The sequence below is a fragment of the Salminus brasiliensis genome, chromosome 6 (genome assembly GCF_030463535.1).
Source record: "Salminus brasiliensis chromosome 6, fSalBra1.hap2, whole genome shotgun sequence".
NCBI lineage: Eukaryota > Metazoa > Chordata > Actinopteri > Characiformes > Bryconidae > Salminus > Salminus brasiliensis.
The window spans coordinates 35,293,766-35,315,775 of record NC_132883.1 but is presented as its reverse complement, the minus strand read 5'-3'; the positions used below and the strand labels follow the sequence as shown (position 1 = coordinate 35,315,775).

The 22,010-nt window shown below is 40.0% G+C and overlaps 1 protein-coding gene across 3 annotated transcripts in view; it reads right to left on the bottom strand.

The window, feature by feature from the left end:
• The window catches only part of mib2 (MIB E3 ubiquitin protein ligase 2), a 72,677-nt gene that overhangs the window by 5,754 nt on the left and 44,913 nt on the right, over nt 1-22,010 (bottom strand). For all 3 annotated transcript variants that reach the window (XM_072682199.1, XM_072682197.1, XM_072682198.1), the window contains exons 11-15: nt 21,105-21,253; nt 17,409-17,565; nt 13,281-13,435; nt 3,294-3,420; nt 1,456-1,680 (exon numbers count right to left, since the gene is read on the bottom strand). In XM_072682199.1, coding sequence (XP_072538300.1) covers nt 1,456-1,680; nt 3,294-3,420; nt 13,281-13,435; nt 17,409-17,565; nt 21,105-21,253 — 813 coding nt within the window. The remainder of the gene's footprint in view (nt 1-1,455; nt 1,681-3,293; nt 3,421-13,280; nt 13,436-17,408; nt 17,566-21,104; nt 21,254-22,010) is intronic.

Sequence of the window (22,010 nt, the reverse complement as noted above, 5' to 3'; positions counted from 1 at the left end):
ACAGACAAAAGCAAAGTCCGATTAATCTCCACTTAAAAATGAATTTCACAAACTTTCATAAAAATGTAGCTCTGCAGCCAGTTACTATGTTTAGACAGACACAACAGTCTGACTTGGACAATTCTAAGCATCTGGTAGTTGGAGGCAGTTTGCTGGAAAAACAAAACATTCTACTTTTATTTATGTTGTATGTATTACACTTCAAAAGAAGCCCTTTTTAGCAGTTACTGCAGTCAGATGTTGGGGTGGGGTGTGGGGAAACAACATGTGAATCATCATATTTCGTGAATCTGTTCAGTTATTCAGCGCCACTGGAAAGTAATGCATAAAGCTGCATAGGGGGTGTTAAAGATAAACATATAATTTAGCTTTACTTAACTCTACTTTAGTTGGGCCTTACAAGCCTCTGCAGGTGAAAATAAACAGAACAATACCAGTTAAATCGTTTTAACAAAAAAAAATCTTAATCAAGACCAACCACTGACAATAATGTTTTTTTTTAAATTAGGTTCTTCATTTAAGACCACTTTTGACACGGAGACTTCAATTCACTTGTTCCGTGTACACACACACACACACACACACACATATGTATATATCCACCTAATGGTAAGAAACATGTTCTGTTTCACTGATTAAACAAAATTGATTAATTTAGTTTAAGATCTCCCAGGTCTGAATTCTACACTGCTAATGCAACATCTCCAATTATCGGGGTGTGGAGGAAAAGAATAGTCACGGTCAGATGCTAAAGATACATTCACCTCCTCACTCACTAAATTACTACATAAGAAGGTAAGAATAAGATTAAAGCTGATTAAACATTAAAGCTGTACTGTGCTGTTTGTTTTGGTTTGACTAGAAACAAAATCACCTGCTAACAGAAATTGACGAAAGTGAGAATCTGTAAATGTGAAAGGGGTCTATTCAAGAGCGTGTGTCAGTTTATGTGCACATTGAGGTTTTCAGAAATTACCTTAGCTGATGGGTCAAGACGATATTTAATGGGTGTAAAAACCAAGACTAGCCAGAATGTAATTAGGTTCCACATACACACACTTTTCTGCTGACACAGAAAAACAGCAGAATTGGCCACCTTAACATAGGGCTGCATTTCTCTATTGGCTCTGGCTCAATTCCAGCCCTCAAACTCTACGGCTACGTGTGTGTGTGTGTGGTTGTGCCCTTCAGAGGAGGCCAGGGTTGCTCATCCTTCACGCTTCACTGTAATAAAGGCATAAAAGTGCCAACAGCACTGCTTGTCGGCTACAGTTTAGAAGCAGAAGTATCAAAGTCAGTAAAAAGGTGTTTTGTTTATATATTGATCAGAAGTTCCATTCTACTCAAACCCATTTATTAGAAAAAAACTCCAGTCCTAAGACATGTCCTCTCACTCTCCTCTTTTCTCCCTCCCCGTCCTCCTTACCCTACCTTGAAACTATCTCTCTCTCTTACCCGGCTGTACAATGCGGATGTCTCTCTCTCGCTGGTGCTGAGTGTGTTGGTGAGCTGCTGGCGGCTGAGAGCTGTGTGCATCGCCGTGTCTCCCTCCTCGTCCTCAGCGTTCACGTCTGCTCCCTCCGCCACCAGCAGCGCCACCAACGCCACATGGCCCTGCGTCACTGCCAGCTGCAGTGGCGTCTGGTTGCGGTTGTTGCGGATGTTGACGTCACAGCGGCCCTATGGAGCACAAGTGAACATGATAAAGATGAGCAGAGAGCAGAGATTAAGCTTTATCACCAGGGGCATAAATCTCTGACCTACAGATCGCTGAATATACAAATATGATTGGAGGAACTGTTTACACTGCAGTGGAAAACACAAATCAAGCTTTTTTGAGGACACAATTTTATTTTGTCTAAACACATACAAAAATAGTGAAAACCTGAAAATGATTGATTTTAACATTCCAAGACTAATGCAGTTATGAAGTATGATGCAGCCAAGCATTTTCACAACCTATTATATCTCATATTAGAAATAAATGAATCTTTAGAACTGTAATTCACTTGTATTATAAAATAATGAATAAAAAAGTAAAGTAAGCAACTGCAGACTATTCATAATACAAACTGAAATAAAGTTAGGTAAAAGCAGGCTTTTTACAGTGCTGTGCACAGCAAGGAGTGTGTATTCAGTACACAGTAAAACAAGGGAGCTGAAGCACTGTCCTTATACCACCACCAGAGGGTGCAGTGACTATTTGAAACACACAGACCATGACTGGACCTGGAAGAGAGGTAATTAATGTAATTAATCAAGACGACCCAGGCCACCTTTTCATCGGCAATTTACCTTCCATTACTTTTTACTACAGACAGAACTGTGTATTTCATGCATGCATTAACTGGAAGCCACTGAAAAAAGGCTTTGCCATAGTGCTGCTGAATCAGCCACAGGCTCAAACACCCTCTACTTAAAGAAATTACTAAATAAATAACTTGACCAAACATGCTTAAAGGGCTAACTGTGAATAGAAGCTAGCAGCCACTGATTAGCAAACTATTATTTGTATAATGTGTATCGGTGGGAGCTTGTTTTCATGTATCTGTAGCAACAGCAGTCACTTTTTGACTGAACTGTTTGTCCAATTTCCTCATTATGTCTGAGAACAGATGGAAGGGAAAGAGATTACAGCACAAGCAAATGTGTGTGTTAAAGGTGGAATCTACTTAGACCATATGAACTAAAATCGTTAAAATAATCTCATTCTGTCATTAGTAGCAAAAAGAGCCCGGACATGAAAACTGTATAAAGGGTGAAACTGAGACTACCTACATCTGGTTTACAGAGTAGTATATGCATCTTTGTACAATTGCGAATACCAGAGGAGTACAATGCAGATGTTTTAGTGCAGTAACCCAGGGCAATGGCTCATACATTTGTAGAAAACAGGAGAAATCCCACTTCCACAGTTTTCTCAAAAATTCTGACCTTCACCAACGCTCTCGTAATTGGAATTTGTTCTGTTTGCGAAGAAAATAGGACCCATCATTATAAAAACAGGGCTGTGAATCTGACTGAATAGGACTTTTCTCAAAAACAAATTTAAGAATAAATAATTCTTAGGAAGATATCGGTGAATGAGACTAAATGGTTCTATAAATAACCATGGACACCTTAAGACCCATTTGAATGCATAAATGGTTCAATGCATGGTCAAATGATTCTTCTCTAGGTTGAAAAAAGTTCATACTTACATCAATACATTCAAATACTACAGCACTGTAACACTAGAGGGCCTCTAACTGCAGCAGACTGGACAGGTCATGCACAGCGCGTGTATGTGTTACCTCTTTTATAAGGATCTCTGCCACATCCCTGTGGTTATTGAGGGAGGCCAGGTGAAGGGCGGAAAAGCCATCCTCCTTCTTAACGTCAGCAAGCTGCCGGGCGCGAGACAGGATCATCTCCGTCGCCCTGGAGACAAACACACACATGCACTGAGACTGAGCCCTGAGTGACAGTCTGAACACAGCAGTCAATAAACAGCTTCACATGAACTAAAGGAGGTGTGACATCTGCTGCAGTTTCCGCATACAGAACAATAAACACGAGGCATGTCACGGTGATGACATGTGAAGTACTACTTTGCGGCGATGGAGATTCACCTCTGTGGGAAAAGAAAAATAGATGATCGCATTCAATACCTAACGGCAGTTCTTTAGGCAGACAGTTCTGATAAAGCAGTTCAAGTTCAGCCGAGGTCATGTTGATGCTGGTAGGCCAGATCTGGAATCCATACTCTAATTACTCTGCGACCAGTAGTTCCGTGTGCGTGTGTGTGTGTGTTGGTCTGAGTTATGACCGACCTCTGCCCCGTTCACAGCAGATTACACAGAGTCCAGCTGTTAGTGTGGTTAAATCTGATCACCAGGACATGTAAGAGGGGACTCTACATTAGAGCAGATTAGGGCTTAGGGCATATGTGTGTGTTCTTGGACAGTATGTTTCTGGTTAGGTTAACACAGTCATAAGTCACTCTAATCGTCGTCTGGCTTTTTGTGTGTATTTGTCAGTAGGGGAGTACATAGGAGACAAACACACACAAACACAGTGACTCTTCTTTGGCCAGAAACATGTCTTTTATTACGTTTATTATTATAAAGGGGTGCACTAATCATACATTCCATGTTTATTCCAGGTTTATTTTCCATCTTCTTTACAGCCAAATATCATAAATATGGTACTTTGTTCTTACTAGGGATGTCCTGATCCGATCCAGTGATCGGGGCAGATCCATGCATATTGTAATGGATCAGGTATCTGCTTTTTTAATTCCAAAGCAGAGTCTTTCTTTTAACCACAGACTTCAGATCGCCATCTGGTGTCCTCAAGGCGCCATTACTTATTCTAGCAGTCGACTTAAAACTGTTCATTAAAAATCTATACTGTGTTTTTGAGATTCAATACAGCATTTGCAAACATCACGATAGTGTAAGAATTTTTCATACACTCCTAAACAATAAAGTATATGTACTACAGTGGGACAAATATGTAAGTATGGGCGCGTGTGTCTGCAGTTCTATCATGCCATCCATGTTTACGACAACCTCGACTTTCTTGATCCCAAACAGGCAAGACAGGCCTCCACAGTAACTTGTTTTGTTTCTGAAATGCTTCAGAAGAATGTGATGCAGCTGCTTGCCCGTTTCTACACACACTTTCCACCAGTGAGCAAACGGGCCCCACTGGGACACACCATTAATAGCTTGGAGCTAATCACTAAGCTCTTCCTACACAAACATAGACAGACACAGCTAAATTCATCCCTTAAGCGCTGTGTAACAGATAAGATCAACAATCAGACAGACGTGCCTCAGTGTCTCCATGTCGGACCCACTTACCTTAACTAACTTGCACCTGATGTCACCTTCTCATGTTACTTCAAAGTGTGGCTGATTATTCTGATCCACAATAACAGACTTTGAGGCAAGGAAAACTTCCCTCAAAGAAACCAAGACTCTCAAGGGGTACCCATCCTGCTTTGGTCAAAACCGTTGATACCAGAAATGCAAGCTGGGTGCAAGGGTACCTTTTTTGCATGCATGTACAAACAGCCAGCTGGCAAACCAGTAAACATCATAATTACTAGAGGTGGCATATTGGCATAAGTACCAGGCTGATATCAGCAGAAAATGCTAGGTTGGCTATCAGAAGGAAAAAAAATTGTCTCTGATCCAAATTCTGTAATACATGTAGCCTGACTGTGTGATGATGTTAGATCAGAAGTTAGCTATGTATTTCTACCTGTGGGGTAGTAGGGTGTTTAGTAGTGTGTGCATGATATCATACTTATAGACGCACTTGTTCAATAAATGGTTCAATTATCCAATCTCACTTTAAAGCTTAATCATTTTTAAAATAAAATGTACTGAATTGGGATTTGGCCCACACCCAGAGGTTCAATCTTGCAAATGGTCTGGTATCTCTGATAATTACTACTAATATTTATTTTAATACTAATAATTAAAAGTTGAAGAATGAGCAGAATGTTAAATGGCACTGGGCTACTGAGCTCAAATGTCTGCACTTCTAACCTTCTACAAATCGGTGTTTTGTACATTTCATAATATCTGTATCGCAGCCAAATGTGCACATGGCCAACATATACTGGCATTAGTGGCCTAAAATCTCCATTAACTGATGTTCATGTGTTTGTAAACAAAGGGAATCAAGTCACTTTCAAATGAATAGCAGTTAGCAGACGTGAGCATCGTGGAGCAGTAAACACTGGGAACATTACTTGTGTTATAAAATGCACATAAAGAGCATTTTTTTTACACACCTGTTTGTCAGGCTGTTATCAGCATAGAATCTCAGTCTCATTCCTAAACGTATGTCCTCATTTCATAGGTCTGTACAACACATTGTTCCTTACACATATATCTCTACCTGCTTCTATTTCTTGTCTTACACAACACAACCATAGCTGCCAAACTACCAAAACTTTATCAGTACTACTAATTATACTCTATAACACACGTTCTCCCTAGCTGGATCTGCCAACATGTAGCGAGCTAACTAGCTTCTTCTCATGTTACTCTCAAGTGTGACTGATTATTCTGATTCACAATAACAGACTTAACCATTATACCAGAGAGAAAAGTTAGAAAGAGTTAGAATGTGGTTTTGGGCCTCACCCCTGCTCTTAAGCTTAAACCAATAAGCAAGAACCAATGAAGCAATGGTTAAAGGCTTATCTGTCAGCTATCTGGCATGGTCTGGTAGGCTGTCTGAGGCATAGACAAGATCTACTCTGCAGGGAGTCCAAAAGCTTGCTATAAGAGGGTTGTTATTGTTGTGACAATAACAACCTTGTTCATTTAATAATACTAACAACAACAACAACAACTACCAATGTGTTCAATCACTCTGCGTTGGGCTTTGACCACATGTAGCTGCCCTTAATATTTGTACTAGTGGCAACTAAATCGACTAACTAACAACTAAGGCAACATTGTGACACTTGCACTGCCAGAGCCAAATAGAGGGAGGAAGCAATTTATTAAGTTAATAATTAATAGTAAATAATTATAAGGTTAAGAATAGTCATTAGAATAAGGCAGAGAATGTTGTTATTTTTGCATTCAAGAGGAATGCCTAGTACTGTAGGTATGTGTGTAGATAAGAGACATAATACCAGCTTTAGCCATGTGCACCTTCTGCACACTGTATTATATATCTTATATATTATATATCTGCCATATATGTTTGAGTGTTTTCAGTAGAAAATATCCTCAAACACCTGAGAAAACAGTGCAAGGTACCTAAAAAGTGTTTTTATTTAAAAAACTGAAAGAAAAAAAAAAGAATTGTTTTTTTTTGGTTACTGAAGTTATGGTTCGGATTAAGTTTAGGGCCAGACTTAGATAATCTAATTATAACTACTGTAGGTAGTAGATCCATGCCTATATATAGGCTCTGACACTGTGTGTGTGGTGGAGGGTGTAATGTGGGAGCACTACTCAATGCTCACTCCATCAATCTTCCCACCTCCCTACCTCCCCCACAGTTCACTGCTAGCAGGTGCACGCTGAAAGACGGCTTCACCTCCATCCACTCCTCCTCCAGGTCCACCGAACCCCATCATTTACCCACACCACCCCACCCCCCCACTCATCACACCACTGCACAAGCTGGCTCCCCCATGCAACATTAAAGGTGAATGTGGGAGAGAGGAGAATGGAAGCAGTGGTGTGATGTCTAGTAGTGCTGAACACTGGAGCAATATTTCGACTAGGGCGCCAACCATTTACATTCCACAATCATAATGTATTTATTTTGGAAGAAGAGAGGAATGTGTGTATGTGTTTGTGTGTGTGTGTGTGTGTGTGTGTGTGTGTGTGTGAACATGTGCATCAAAATAGGTTGTACGTGTTTGGTTAGGCACCTTGAATTCCAGAAAGGCCAACTTCTAATAGTAAGTGGGGTTTTTTTTGTGCGAGTGTGTGTGTGTATATATTCAGTGAGTGAGAGTGTGTTTATGCTACTCTAGAGCTACTGGAGTCACCCACTGTGTGTGTATGTGTGAATGGGAACATGCCTTTGACACTGGTGGCATGAGTGGTCATTTGTTCTGGATAAAGCTCCTATCCCCTAGTTTAATAGTATGGACCATGTCCTGGAAGACTGAAACAGGGAGGCGAACTCCGAGGAGTTTTAGCTGGAGTTCAGGTGATAGTTAGCTGGGATTTTGTGGCAACAGCCCCCTCTGAGGGTAAATTTTTAATTTATGTCACGCAAACCATAGCAAAACACTTTTTTCCCCCCAAACTAAATAAAAGCATTGGTGTTGTGCTCCACTGATGAGCTGAATGTGGGTGCCTGTTCCCAAAGCTGTCAAAATTTTGTGTACATTCATACAAGACATCCTCAGACCGTCATGTCAGGTTTCAGACATCAGACTAAACAGTTTCAGGTCTCTGGAAAAGAACAGAAGTAAAATAATAGCTATTTAAGCTCTCGTAAATCAGGTGAAACAGGCTGTTTTAAAACTGCCGAGTGGCTTCAGAACAGAACCCAAGAGGAATGGCTTCAGATGCAAACATTTGTAAACATTTGCAATAATGTTTAATAATAACATAATTCTGTGGTGAAATGAGAAATGACAGATTTACAACCCAGCTTTTTGGAACTGTGTGTTTTTTGTGTTTTTTATACAGCAAAGCTGAATATAGTATAATCCTCGCATAGTCTCTGCATTTTGTGTATTGTCTGTAAATTAGTAGCTGTATACTGTTAATACTAGAGAGACACTAACAGCCGGAAACAAATTCTTGGCCAATAAATCTGATTCTGATTCCAAAGCTACTACCCCTACAGCTGCTTTAGCCACAGGGATTGTCTCAAATGTCTGTAATAAACATAAATAAATAAACAAAAATGGTTTTAATATTTATTAATAGCAGTAGTAGGGGTCTCTGTATGTACATCATCTATTGATTCTTGGAAACATCAACAGTGATGTTTATGGAAGGACCAGATATGTACACACAGAGATAATAATAATAGCCACACTTTTTTCATACAGTAGTGTTTAGACCAGTCTGAAGTGGCTGCAGGAACAGACACAGTAAACAGTCTGAACTGAACTGAGTTTCATCTATGTTTATCAATGAGCCCCCCCACCACCACCACCACCCAAAAAAAAAGCTTCTGCTGGTAGCTGGTGCTCGTTGATAGTCAAGGTCGTCCAGGTAAAAATATACCTTTTGCTGGTAAGTCAGCTGGTTTGACCTGTACAGCTGTGTTTTGACGGACTAGTTGGACATACTGGTGGATATGTTTGGTCATGCTGGTCATACTGGTGCAGCGGCGGAGCCAGCTAAATCATCAAGCCCAAACTAAAACATATCATATACTGGTCAAAAGGGTGGTCAACCTTTTAGCATTCATCATGTAAAGATCCTGAGTTTTATAGTATGCACCCATGCAAATGTCATAAGTCGACAGCTCTGGTCTTTAATTCTCCGCCCCTTATAGTCACATGCTGTGAGTGGCATGTTCCATCACTGCACACAGCTATGCAAACACTCTGCTTTCTTTACGTTTCCCTGCATGTCCAGCTGCCCTCTGACCGGCAGCAGCTACAAGGAGATGGGATTCTCACAACCCCCCTCACCCCCACCTCCTCTATCTCTTCCCCAGCTTATCCTCCCTCTTTCCCACATATAAAATGAGAAATGGGACTCCCCCTCTGTTTTTCTCCCCATTTCCTCCCTGAAACGAATAAATACCTTCCACGCGAAAACAAACAAATCGCATGCCCCCCGCCTGCTAGGCCGAAAACAGCAACAACCGAGAAGAATCCACGGAACTGGTTTGGAGCGCAACTGGGTTTTTGTGGGTACGCAAGATACATAAACAAAGAAATCGTAAAGAAGACCACCGATGCCGATGGGCCGAGAGAAGAAAGGACTAAAAATACACGTCCGAGAGGCGCTTGAGAACGTCAGGCAAAAGTATGAAGAAACAAAAAAATAAATAAATAAAAGGATCAAGTGTGTATTTATGGGAAAATACAGCTTGGTATTTTTGTAAATAACTCTCTCTCGCGCCCTCTTTGGTTGATGTAGAGGCGAATGACTGCCAGGGCAAAGCTGCTAAACTGTGGTACTGCACATATGACAGTTGCCAGAACAAATCTGCCATTTGTTTTATGATTCTTCTGGCCTGAGAGTCAGTATTTCTCTCTCTCTCTCTACCCCCCCCTCTCCACACCTCCCTCTGAGGACTCAACGTCGTTCTCCCCATACAAGGCAAAAGCTGTCACTGCAGGGTGCACTGAGTACAAGAACCAGGGACAGTCTTGGTAAAGTGGCTGTGGGCTGTGTGTGTTGAATGTGTGTGTTCCTCACCCTACAGTGAGAGCCTGCGATTACATACATTAAGGCCATGTATAAGTGAGAGTTCTAGTGCACATGATGTATTTATCAAGATCTAGACTGTGCTATAGTAATGCAAGTGACATTGGTATGTGTGTGTGTGAGAGCGTATGTGACTCTGGCAGTATTCGCTTTTCAGCCCCCTGGCGACTTAAGTTAACTGTGCCAATGTGATGAAAGAATCTGGGTCAAAATTCTCGCAGAACTGAACAAAATGTGTAAAAATGTCCGAGGCACTGAAACAAGAGCATCTGGAGGGCTTAAAAGATGGGCCGTGTCCCAACTGACACTTAGGGCCTCTGACTCCTGCATCCCTCATAGTAATGCTCAGTAAGTGACACAATTGCGCTACTTGATAAAATAAAAGGCTAATTGTGGCTGTCTGGAACAATGGACAACTAAAACGCAGACACCTCCAGAGGCTTCAGCACTATTAATGTCTTATGCTGCAGAATCAACAGAGATTCCAGACTGGCAGAATAACAATCTTAGGAAATAATGACCAAAAATAATCAAATAACCAAAAACTGTCATAATGTTACATTTCCACATACCTAAAATAAAAAAAAAAAACACTGTTTTGCTACTGTGCCTTTAAGGCGCTTCAGCACGAATGAATGTGCAACACTGCTTAAGGCAAAACAGCTGGTCATATGTTTTCAAGGTTGTGACATCAAACCCATGAGTAATTTTAAACGGCTTGTTTTTGCAGGTTGGTTTCCATGTACAGTGATGTTCAAAAGTGACCCCTGGTTAAGATTTCTATTACTGTAAATAGATAAAGGGGTAAAAGTTCATTTCTTTAATATATGAAGCAATAATTTTTCATTTGCACCCTTTACAATTGTAAAATAAAAAAAGGAAGGAGCTGAAGCAAGAGCTTGGGGGCTCTGGACAGTTAACTAATTACTAACACTCCCTTTGGCAAGTATTAAACGTTTTTTTATAGCCAGCTAAGAATCACTTCTTGCTTAGGGGCTTTTTGCACTTTTCCCCTAGGAAACCCCTTTGTTTCAAAAAAAAAAAAAAAAATTCTTTGGCCACCTTGCATACACTGCTCTTTTAAGATCTATCTAGATTGTCCATGACGTTTAGGTTGGGGGACTTACAGAACCAGGGCCCCTGGCTGCAACAGATTCCCAGAGCTCAGTCGATCCACCCCCCACTGTTTTTAACTATATCAGTCCAGACTTTATGTATTTATATTTTTTATAAAGGCATCGAACAAATGTTTAGATGTTCTTTATAAAGATTCTGAAGCTAAATGTGTGGTGAGGGTGCAAAAAAAAGTAAACTAAATTTTTTAATATGCAATTTTCTCTTTAAAATTATATGCTCTAACATTGAAGAACCATGAGCTGTCTAACTTCACTACTCCACCAGAGGGCAAGGCAGAGCTGTGTGTTAGGTTTTGGGCAGCTTTTTTAATCAGTTTAGTCTAATAAAGGAGACTACTGCAGCTAGCTAAAAGAGGAGAAGCACAGTTGAGGCGTAGCTATGCGTGAGATTTTCAGCAACCTAACTTCACACAATCACTGTTTTCGCTGATACGATAAAACAACTACCATAGGTTGTTAGCGGAGATGAAAACAGGCGCTGTATCCGATTAGCCTACAGACTTAAGATGAAGACCTTTCTCTGGGTTTCTCTGGGTTTAATGCAGTGAGAAGTTTATAGGCATTACGGTCTCTGGTGGGTTGTGCCCAAAGGTTCTGGTGTGTGATAGCCTGTAGTCTTAAGGCTTGTTACACCTGTTACATTCAGCCTCCTGAGCTCACAACACCATACACTCCAACTCTCAAGTCTCAATCCAGTGTATTCCACCTAACCTTCACAGAAAATCAGGACACTGCACACACTGTACCATTCCAGAACCATAGGAATATTGTCTACGTGGCGATTATATAAGAGGGTGAGACAGCATGTTAAAAAAATGCCAGTCATTGTGCGGGTCTGCCTGGAATGCTGAATCACTGTAGAAGGAAAGTCGGAGAGGGAAGGAAACCTTGCGAAACAGATGCGATGTGGGAGTCACTCTCACACAGGCCCATAATCACAAACTCTGTGAGAAATTCATCAGGAGAACACACTATCTAATCACCGGGAAAGCCACGGCTCTTCTCCTACACATTAACGAGAAAAAAATGCCACTGCTACAGGAGACAGAAGGACACCGTTTCCACAGTAAATGGAGTTAGTATAGTATTAGGAACACTAATACATGTGTACCCTTAGGAATACTAATCTTATATAAGTTTATACTACTAAATATATCCTGTGGTATTAGATCAGTGTCACAGTGAATTGTGTGCATTCTCTAAAATGGCCTCACATCGGAAAACACCAAAGGAACATGAAGTTAAACGTTTCTTAGGCCTCCAGCATATTTAACATCATCCTTCATTAATATCAGATTCAAAGCAATATAACCTCTAATTCATTTCTTAGATTAAAAAAATAAATATAAAATCCCATCTGTTTGTGTGTGCGTGTGTTCTCTCTAAGCATCTGTCCTAGCTCTGGGTTATCCACTAAGCCTTTATGATACTCATGAGCTAGACTGACACACTTTTCTCCAAATGTGGGTTAAAGTGCCCCTGTTCTCTTACTGCCATCCACAAGAGCAAACCACAAAGAAAACTAAAGTGCTTCACTGCATTAAAGCAAGAAAACAAAATAAAAAAGAAACTGAGTATACTGCTTCACCACCACTAAATTTGATCACTGTTTAAATTGTTATTAATCATTTTGGATTCTCTTAGGAGAAGGGGGAAAAACGTTCTTTCAGTGGAAGTTGATGAAATAAATTTGGAGCATTTCTATTGGTCCAATCATCATGAAATTTTGATCTAAAAAAACAACTGAATTTAAGGATATGTCAAACAATGAATAACTATATATTTATATATATACACATGCACACAATACACACAATCCTGCTGAGGCTGTTGAATTCAGCGACAAGAGCACTAGTGATGTCAGGATCCTGGATGGTCACCACCCCACCTCCCAAATTAACCCAAAAGCACTGGATGGAGGAGCACCATCATTCCAGAGAACATAGTTCCCCTACACCACAGCTAAATGCCGGGGGGTTTAATACCCCATTTAATAGCCCATTAGGCATGGTTCATATTTAGCTCCAGAGAGTCCTACTCTACTGGCAATACTTCTCTAAAAGGACTGGGGAGAAGCTGTGTGTGCACAACTTAACAGCAGCTGAATGCATTCATTAGAGAAGGATGTCCACAAACATTTGGACATATAGTGTGCATGTGTGTGTGTGTATACACAAAACAATGAATAACTATGAATTCTAACCTGAGCCTTTAGTGTAAAGGGTCTCTAGCATTAGCATTACATTTTAGCTTTAGCGTTAGCATCAGAACTCACAGTTTGTTGCCTTTCAGGGCAGCATGGTGCAGCAGATTGAAGCCCCGGTTGTTCTGCTGAGTGAAGTCGATGTTGGGCACCACAGTCAGGATTTCAATGATGCTTCTAAAGTCCTTGGCGATGGCATCATGCAGTGGTGTGTCTCCATAGGAGTCCTACGATAGTGAGAGAAGACTGCCTTGAGACACTGAATGCCTGAAACAAACTAGTGGATGTAGCCATGTTTTTTTTATATCTTCAAACAGTTCTAAAATATTACCCTTGAACAAGGGGTATGGATTAGAGCCGAACTTTTTAATATTGTATGTAGCTAATAGCCTGCAAATTAGGCTAGTGCAAGCGTTTAGAGTAACCTAATGCTGACTGTCTGCTTTGAATTTCTATAAATAATATAGCCCCACAACTTAGGTAAGACATGCTGTTAATTAACTCTAGTAAGTATTTTAGTGAACAGTTATAATAACAAATTCTTAAATTATTTATTTTGTTTTCTAAGATCACTGTGGGTGATTGTATAGGGGTTTAAACCTTGAACTGATAGCTGTTGCTGTCTGTCGAAAACTTAGGTGTAACAGCGCAAAGCCTGTGATTCCTTTTTTAATGTGTGTGCATCAACTGTCAGAATATAGACAACATTTTACAGAAGAGTGGTTTAAATCATCCTTTTCTGTCACATTAACTACCACCTTGCCACCTTCTGCTCTTATTCCAAAAACTACATGTCATTTGTGATCTTATTTCGGTGAACAAACCAAAAACAAAAGAGCTTTATTTTAAGTGCAGTGACCTTCCAATCTAGCAGCCAAAACGAGGCTTATTATTCTAACTCTAATTCTAACTCCATTCCACCTTAAATAGTACAGCAGTTACACTTTGTACATTTCAATAGCAGAACATAACTGCTACACCATTTAAGGTGGAACGAAAAGTTCAAGTAAGAGGACAACTTTAGCCTTGTTTTGGCCGCTAACTGCCAGCGTTACAGCACTTCTCAGTTCAAATAAGGCTCTGTTAACAAGGTTACAAACAAACAATGTAAGGGTCATTTTCGAGTTCCTCACTGCAGCAGGTGGCAGCTGAAATCATGTCTGTCAATGGCGCCTAGAAGACACCAGAGGGCGCTCTGCAACAACAAAACCAAGGATCGGAAGTGGATAGGGCTATAAAAGCCAATATCCGATCAATTAAAAAAACACCTGGATTGGCCCTTAACCACAAGTCACTGGAGCAGATCGGGACATTTCTATTTGATATATTTATTGAATGGTGAATAAAAAAATCACGCTTGTTTATTTTTAACTCCTTTATATTACTGATAATACTGCCATTTACAACTATTTTAACAGTTCAACCCGACCTTCGGCCTCATCACTGAGACCAATCGCATTACACAATTCCCTGAGACCCCATCTGTCTGCTTGGACTAAGAGCCAGTGCAGCCATTTGATAAAAAAAATAATTAAAATAAAAAAAAAAAAAGAAAGAAAGAAAAAACAACCAATCCCAGTGTGTACATCTCCCCTGGCACTTAACCAGGGTGCTCCAGTGTTCTGGACCCTGGTTTTTGGTGGAATCAGCTTTTTAAAGCTGCTAGCTACTGGAAATTAAACACCACCAGCTATCTGGCAATGAACCCTCTCTCTGTGGCTCATCAGAGTGATTTCACACACATTGACTTTAAATGTCCTGCGGTAATACTCTGCCTTGGCATACCTGCAGCACATTCTACTGATCTAGCCATACTGTAGTCAACCCGATTGAGCCTCAGTCCCTCCGTTATTCATCTGAAAGCCATTGCTAATGATTTCTGTCGAAGTGTGTGTATCCATGTGCGTCCAAGTGTGGCTGTCACATCTAGTACTAGCCACTCATATCCGATAGCTTTCCTAGGCTGCTTCTCCTTTTTGCAGATCAAGTGCATGTGTGTGTAACGGTAATGCAAACAGAGAGGCATTGTAAATGTATGCTGACTGGAGGCAGTCGACTGGATATACGGCTGAATCATATTGAGGAGTGCAGCTGCACCGCCAACAGCAAAGTTCACTGTGCTGACCCAGCACACAGAGGCCGTGTTTGTATGCATGTGTGTGCATAGACACACCTGTGTTTACATGCACACACATATATATTGTTTTATAATAATATTTTCTACAATGTAGATTTTCTTAATGTTAACCAGTCCTATGATAAGAAATTCTCACCGGTACTTCCAGAGCAGTGCACATAAAAAGGCAAGTTTAGGCTAATTAAAAGCCTGGACACAATAAATATTCACACACAGACACACAAATGGTCTCTCTGTAGTCTTTGCATAAAATATTTTTTGTGAGTTGCTCTAAATGTTTAAGGTCAGATTTTGGTACGGTTGATATGGTTTTACATGTATGAGGAATTTTTATACTAGAGTTTTGTATTTAAATGCATAAGTTCATCCTGTACCGCTTCAGTTAAACAAGGAAGAACATTATATTAGCTTTTGCATTCTCACTAGGATATTGCGTATTTTAAAACCTGCTATGCTACAACCTTTTTTTTTTTTAATATGGCACAACTGTTTTGCATTTTGGCCATTTTGGCTATGTACCAGGAAATACATACTGGGAAAAGTGGTATTTATTCAGTGCAGATGTTCTTTTATCAATATGCAAATAAGGAAATGGTAGTGCGGCAGTGCCACATTTGACGCAGGCGCTAAATAAAGCACAGTGTTACTGCAATACTGTCCACATCATTTTTTCCCCCATATATTCCAATCCACTCATGGAGAAAAAAATCTAATGAGCAAAAACTAAAACAAAATATTTTGTAATACTGCTTGAATAGGTGCTAGAACAGAAATCACAAAGAAATTGTTTGGCCAGAAACTCCATCTATTGGGAATTGGTATGATATTATTCATGAAATCTTTTAAATAAAAATAATCACCATTGCCATTAGGCTTCAAGAAAATCAGCTTGAGGAAATTTCATAGAAGTGGAAAAGGTACATTTCCCTGGAAATGCCCTTCTTTTATTTACATGTTTGTTTATTTGTCTATTTAATTACATTTTTAATCTTTAACAACACAATGTTACATTTTGAACTGACACACTGTTATTGGACACCAAATAAAACAAATTAAATTAAAAAACATGGTCACTCACCCTGATGCAGCCTATCAGCCAAGACATTTAATGTCTGATGTGTGGCCCTTTACTTCAGAATGTAAAATGCTAAGCTAACGCTGTTAACGAGCACAGTCACCAATCACATCTCTGTAAATCTATGCCCGAAAACATGTTGCTGCAGACCAGATGCAAACAACTGACTGCCTGCATGTAGGGCAAGTGATCAATCATGTTCATTTGATTTTTGGCCAAACAACTTCTTTATCTAGGAACAGGGTTTTGACCTCTCTGAAAACTGAGTACATCAAGTTGAGGACATCCCCAGCAGCCAGGCTGTGCACCCCTGATGAACATCATAAGAGAATGATTGACAGTGTTTGAGAGTTTTATTTAGTTTTTGTTTTTTTTGCACAGTGCTGTCAAGGACAGTGGTGTGTGTGTGTGTATGTGTGTGTGTGGACCTGTACTCGAAGGCTCCTCCAGGGAGTCTTTCCGCTCCAGCTGAGCTCCCACAGCTCAAGTGGAAAATGTGGAGCGCAGGGCCCAAACACAGAGTAGCTCGGCAGTGTGTCCAGCTCAGCAATGTGCTACTGCACCAACGCAAAAAGCTCTGCTCCAGCAAAGACCCAGAGCACAATCGGACAACAGCCTAATTGGTCTTAATGGCGCAAGATTTCACTCCTCTGGCTGGCGAGCCAAGGAGGGCACAGCTTGTGTGTGAAACCAATATTGAGTAGCCAGGCCAGTGAGGCTATGGGTGGTAGAGTACTGACAAGAACTGTGTTATGACAAGTCTGGTTAGACTGAAGGTCATGACTAACATGACTTAACACATTCCAAAACGGTACTGGAGAGACACTGGGTTTGTGTACGTGTGCGTGTGAGAAAAGTAACAGAATGCTCAGTTAGCTGTCCCAGATTACAGTACTGGAATACTGAAATCACTATTCAAACATTTGCTATGCTGCATCACAAAAGGAATTAGTCGGAAAGCACAGCCCTAGTGTGTGATCTCACGCACCTGCAAGTTAACGTCGGCTGAATGCTCGGTCAGCACCCTCACAACGTCGGTGAAGCCCTTGTTGACCGCGATGTGGAGGGCGGTGCACATGGAGTTGTTCAGCAGGTTGACATTGGCCCCTTTGCTCAGCAGCAGGCGTGCTATCTCCGCTTGGTTCCTGCACAGCCACCACACACATATTCACACTATTAATGTTGCACATCACACCACTGAGATATCCCCCAACCCATACCTTCACTACCAATCAGTAATGTCCTGTATTAAGAAGCTCCAGAACAAAAGAGTTAGTGGCTCATACCAATTCAGATCCTATTCAGAGGGACTTGTTTGAAGGGAATTTGATGATATCATGCAGGTATTCTTTATTGGTATAATGGGGGTGGTTGTATGGCCAGGAAACCTAACCCAGTCTTCCATGGGGAGGTGTAATCATTCACTACACTATCCATTGTAGGGGGCTAAAAAGGCAACATCATAATATTAATATATTTCATAGATTAATAGTTTTAGTTCAACTATCCACTTACTGATTTGATTAACCACTGGTACACGTCTTAAACTCATACAGCAGACACTCTCAATGTTAATAATCTAAATGAATAAACTCTCTCAAATAATCTAAATGTTGCAGCACTGGTGGAGCTAAGAATGTCCTGATGTAGTTATTTTGCCCCCCCCATCCGAGCCAAATCTCTTAAAGTATCAGCCAATATCAATATGAAAATACTGCCACACAATTTTGTTTTCATAAGATATGCTGCTAATTAATGCCGAAGTAAAATATTTTATTTTATTACTTTATAAGTTGTAAAATGACTTTCTTAAAATGACTTGAATCAAAGATTATCTGACAGGCCCTGTTAGTTGAGCTACCCTATTCCTAGTCCCCACTCTAAAATCCTCAAACACTTGACTTTTAGTCATACTTCGTGTCACACTTTTCTTACTCAGCAGCAGGTCAGTCAGTGCTAAAGTCTGACACCACATCCTGTTTGTGACTCAGCTTTATTTTCACTGTTAAAATGTCATGGGGTTTTCCAGGTAGCATAGCTTTCAAAGCTTTGGCTTCATCATTGAGAGATCACTGGTTTGATCCCAAGTAATGCCACGACCATCTGTGGGCGGGAGTCACTACAGAATGACCCTCCCTCTCCTGCAATACAGAGCAATGCTAGTCATGGTGGTTGTCTGTTAGCTGAACTAAGAAAACTGGCAACACTATCAGTAAAGTGCGTTCAGCTGTCCAATGACATCAGTGTTTTTTTTTCTCAAATATCACTATACACCTTTTAAAAGGCGGTGTAAGGTTCAATACTTATCCACAGCCACATGTAGGCAGTGTAGCTTCAGGGAGCTCCATGCAGAGCAGAACCCAGCTGCTTTAGTGTCAAGGACGTGATACACTAAGAATGTGCAATTTATCAGTTATTAACATGCATGGAGACTTTATATTTTACTAAAATTATATTTTCAGCAGCAGCAGTATCACCACAGTGCTGTGACTGACGTCTTAATGACCATATTATCTTTTCTATAAATACCTGAATATAATTACTGTTGTATCTAGACCCATGTAACTGCCTATTTTAAGTCTATTGCAGTATCAAGTAACCAAGTGAACCGATATTATTTGGGACCATGCAACTACAGCCATGTCAGTAATATCTGTTTTCAAAAAAAGCTCAGCTTGTAATCTCTCCCATTCTGGTTCTTATCAAGAAACAAGAAAGAACAAGGAGTACATGCCAGGGAATTTGAACATATCCAATCTGCAGTACGTAAAAATGTGAGTCACAGCTCACAGCAAAGTGCACAGGTTATTAAGTTACACTAGCATCCTGACCTTGTTGCTGAAAGCAATCAAATCCTCACAGCAATGTTCAAAAAATTTAGAAGAAAGCCTTCCCTGGACAGTTACTGCAACAAAAGCAGGATACATTCTTTTTGTTTGTTTGTTTTTACTACCCTTGATTTAGGAAAAACACTAATAGGCAGGTGTCCCAATATTTTTGTCTATAAAGTGTATGTTCAGATCACTGCAGTGCAGTTGTAAAGCCTGTTAAGTAATGACTAATTCAAATGTACTTTTTCTCGAAAAAAAAAAATTGAGAAAATGATTTTTTTTTTTAAACTAACTGGGTCTATTTGGACAAATATCAGTTCTACTGATTCTCGATTCGACTTTTGACACCACAGACCATGCAATTCTTATAGATAGACTTGAAAACTGAATTCTCAGTGCTAAGATGTTTCAGATCATACCTGCAAGACAAGAACTACTTTGTCAAAATAGAATATGTCTCTGTGAGCATGCCAGTGACCTGTGGTGTCCCCCAGGGTTTGATTCTCGGGCTACTCTTATTTGACTTCTACATAGTGTTGTAGGATTCTTGGCCAGATCCTTATCACAGCTATACAGACGATACCTAGATTTTTTTTTCCTCTCCCCAAATGACTTCTGCCCCCTTGACGCACATTATAAGTGCCTTGAGGACGGCACCAAACTTTCTGCAGCTGAATAAAGATAAAACAGTGATTATTTTTATTTTATTTGGGATCAACAACGAGAGGTACATACTAGCTGCCTATCTGGATATCTGGAGAGCCCTCAAATCTCAAGAACTGGGATGTAACCTTAGTGTACCAATGGACTTTGATCTCAGTTTTAGCAGGAATGATTACTGTAATGGTCTTATAACTGGACTCAGAACCAAAAATCAAACAGCTGCAATTGGTTGAAAATGAGTTTTTACTAATTACAAGTTGAAAGAAGAGAACACATCACTTCTGATCTTTTTTGAATTTTTGCACTTTATGTCCAAATTTTTGTGGACATCCCTTCTAATTAAGGGGTGCATTCAGCTACTTTTAGTTTAGTTACACAACTTGTCTAGTCCTTAAAGAAGTACTACTAATAGAATAGGATTCTCTGGAACAGATAAACATGAACCTTCCTGACCTCACTAACCCTCTTGCTGCTGAATGCAATCAAATTCGGCAATGCTCCAAAATCTTTACTCCAAAAAAGCAGGATAATAATCTCTTTTTTTATATCCTTTGTTTTAGAAGAATGAATGTGCAGATGTCCCAATACTTTTGTTTATATAGTGCATGTTGCAGAATACTCTTTAAGGTGGTTATTGGTATTGAGCCAGAGCTGGACCAGCAGAAAAAGTTTATCTCACAGAAAACTGTAGCTCCCTCAGGAAGGATGAATTTCCCATGAGCCTTGTATGCTCAGGAACGTTAACATGATGACAAATGTGGCTTTACATATGTATTAAACAAAACATCCTTTCTGTTTAAGCTAAAGTAGTCTAAAAAATATAACTACAAAAAGCAAAAACACATAGGTTAGTAACCAAATTATTGGGAGGGGACCAAACAATGAAGAGACATGTCCCCTCCACCCCTCTGAAAGTCTAGTATTAATATTAGAGTTCTATTATCATTAATAACATTACCCATTTGGATGAAGGAGGTCTTTCAGTTAACATTCACTGCACCATATTATGCTCTCAAGTGTGTGATCACAAGGTTATGCAGTATAAAATTACCCAGAGCTAATTTTAGGTTTAGGTCTTTGTTTTATGGTCCAAGACGAGCATGCAAAAATTCTTGCCCTTCTGCTTTTTGGAGCGTGGAATCTGGGTGCATTTGAAGGAATGCAAAACAGGATTAGGGCTGAATATTCACCCGAATGCTGTGTAGTGCAGCGCTGCGTCTCCATCCTCATCTTTCGCTTCGATGCTGCTGTTGGCTTGAAGCAGGACCTTCACTACTTCCATATGGCCCTGGTGCGCAGCCACCTGCAGGGCCGTCTTTCCCTGGTTCTTTATGTCCACCTGTGAAGTCATAAAACAGTCAATCAATCAGCATATGAATGTTATTACTCTCGCTCACCGAGGATCAGCTTTCCAGACAAAGACCAGGCGTATGCACGTAGTACAAGAGATTTCCAAGAGAATAATGCCAATTATAGAAATATATTTTAAATACTTTAGATTTTATATTAATATGTTTAAATACTCAATAGCAGGATTCCTGTAAATATGTGCTGTGCTTTTATTTATCTATTTATTTATTATTTATTAAACTTGATTTTCTCCTCAAATTAGTTGTGGCAAACTCCGCCCACCAGCTATATCTCTCCTTAGTACACACAATGCTGCATGCTGCCAACCTGAAGTCATGCCACCACATCAACACGGGAAAGCTAAACCAGGGTTTTTAAATGTCCAGAACTTCCATACATGACACATTCATACAATGAGTGTATTATACAACACATATTATGACATGCAAGCCTTTTTTTAAATAGGATGCAAATCCCCCTGTTTATTTGTATAATGAGTAGTGCCTTATATATCTATAACAATAAGCACTGTAAGACATGATGCCGGTGTATGTATCTGTCCACATGACGGTGCAGCACTGCACACTTTAATAAGTAAAACATCAGTAGCTCTATTTCTCAACTTTTCCAGGATCTCACTAATATTTCCAGGACATTTTCCAGCAATTTTCTAGTTTCCATACCTAGGAAACCAGTCTTTCCAAGTTTTTCAGATTTTCAAGACATGTGGAAACTCCGTTAACACT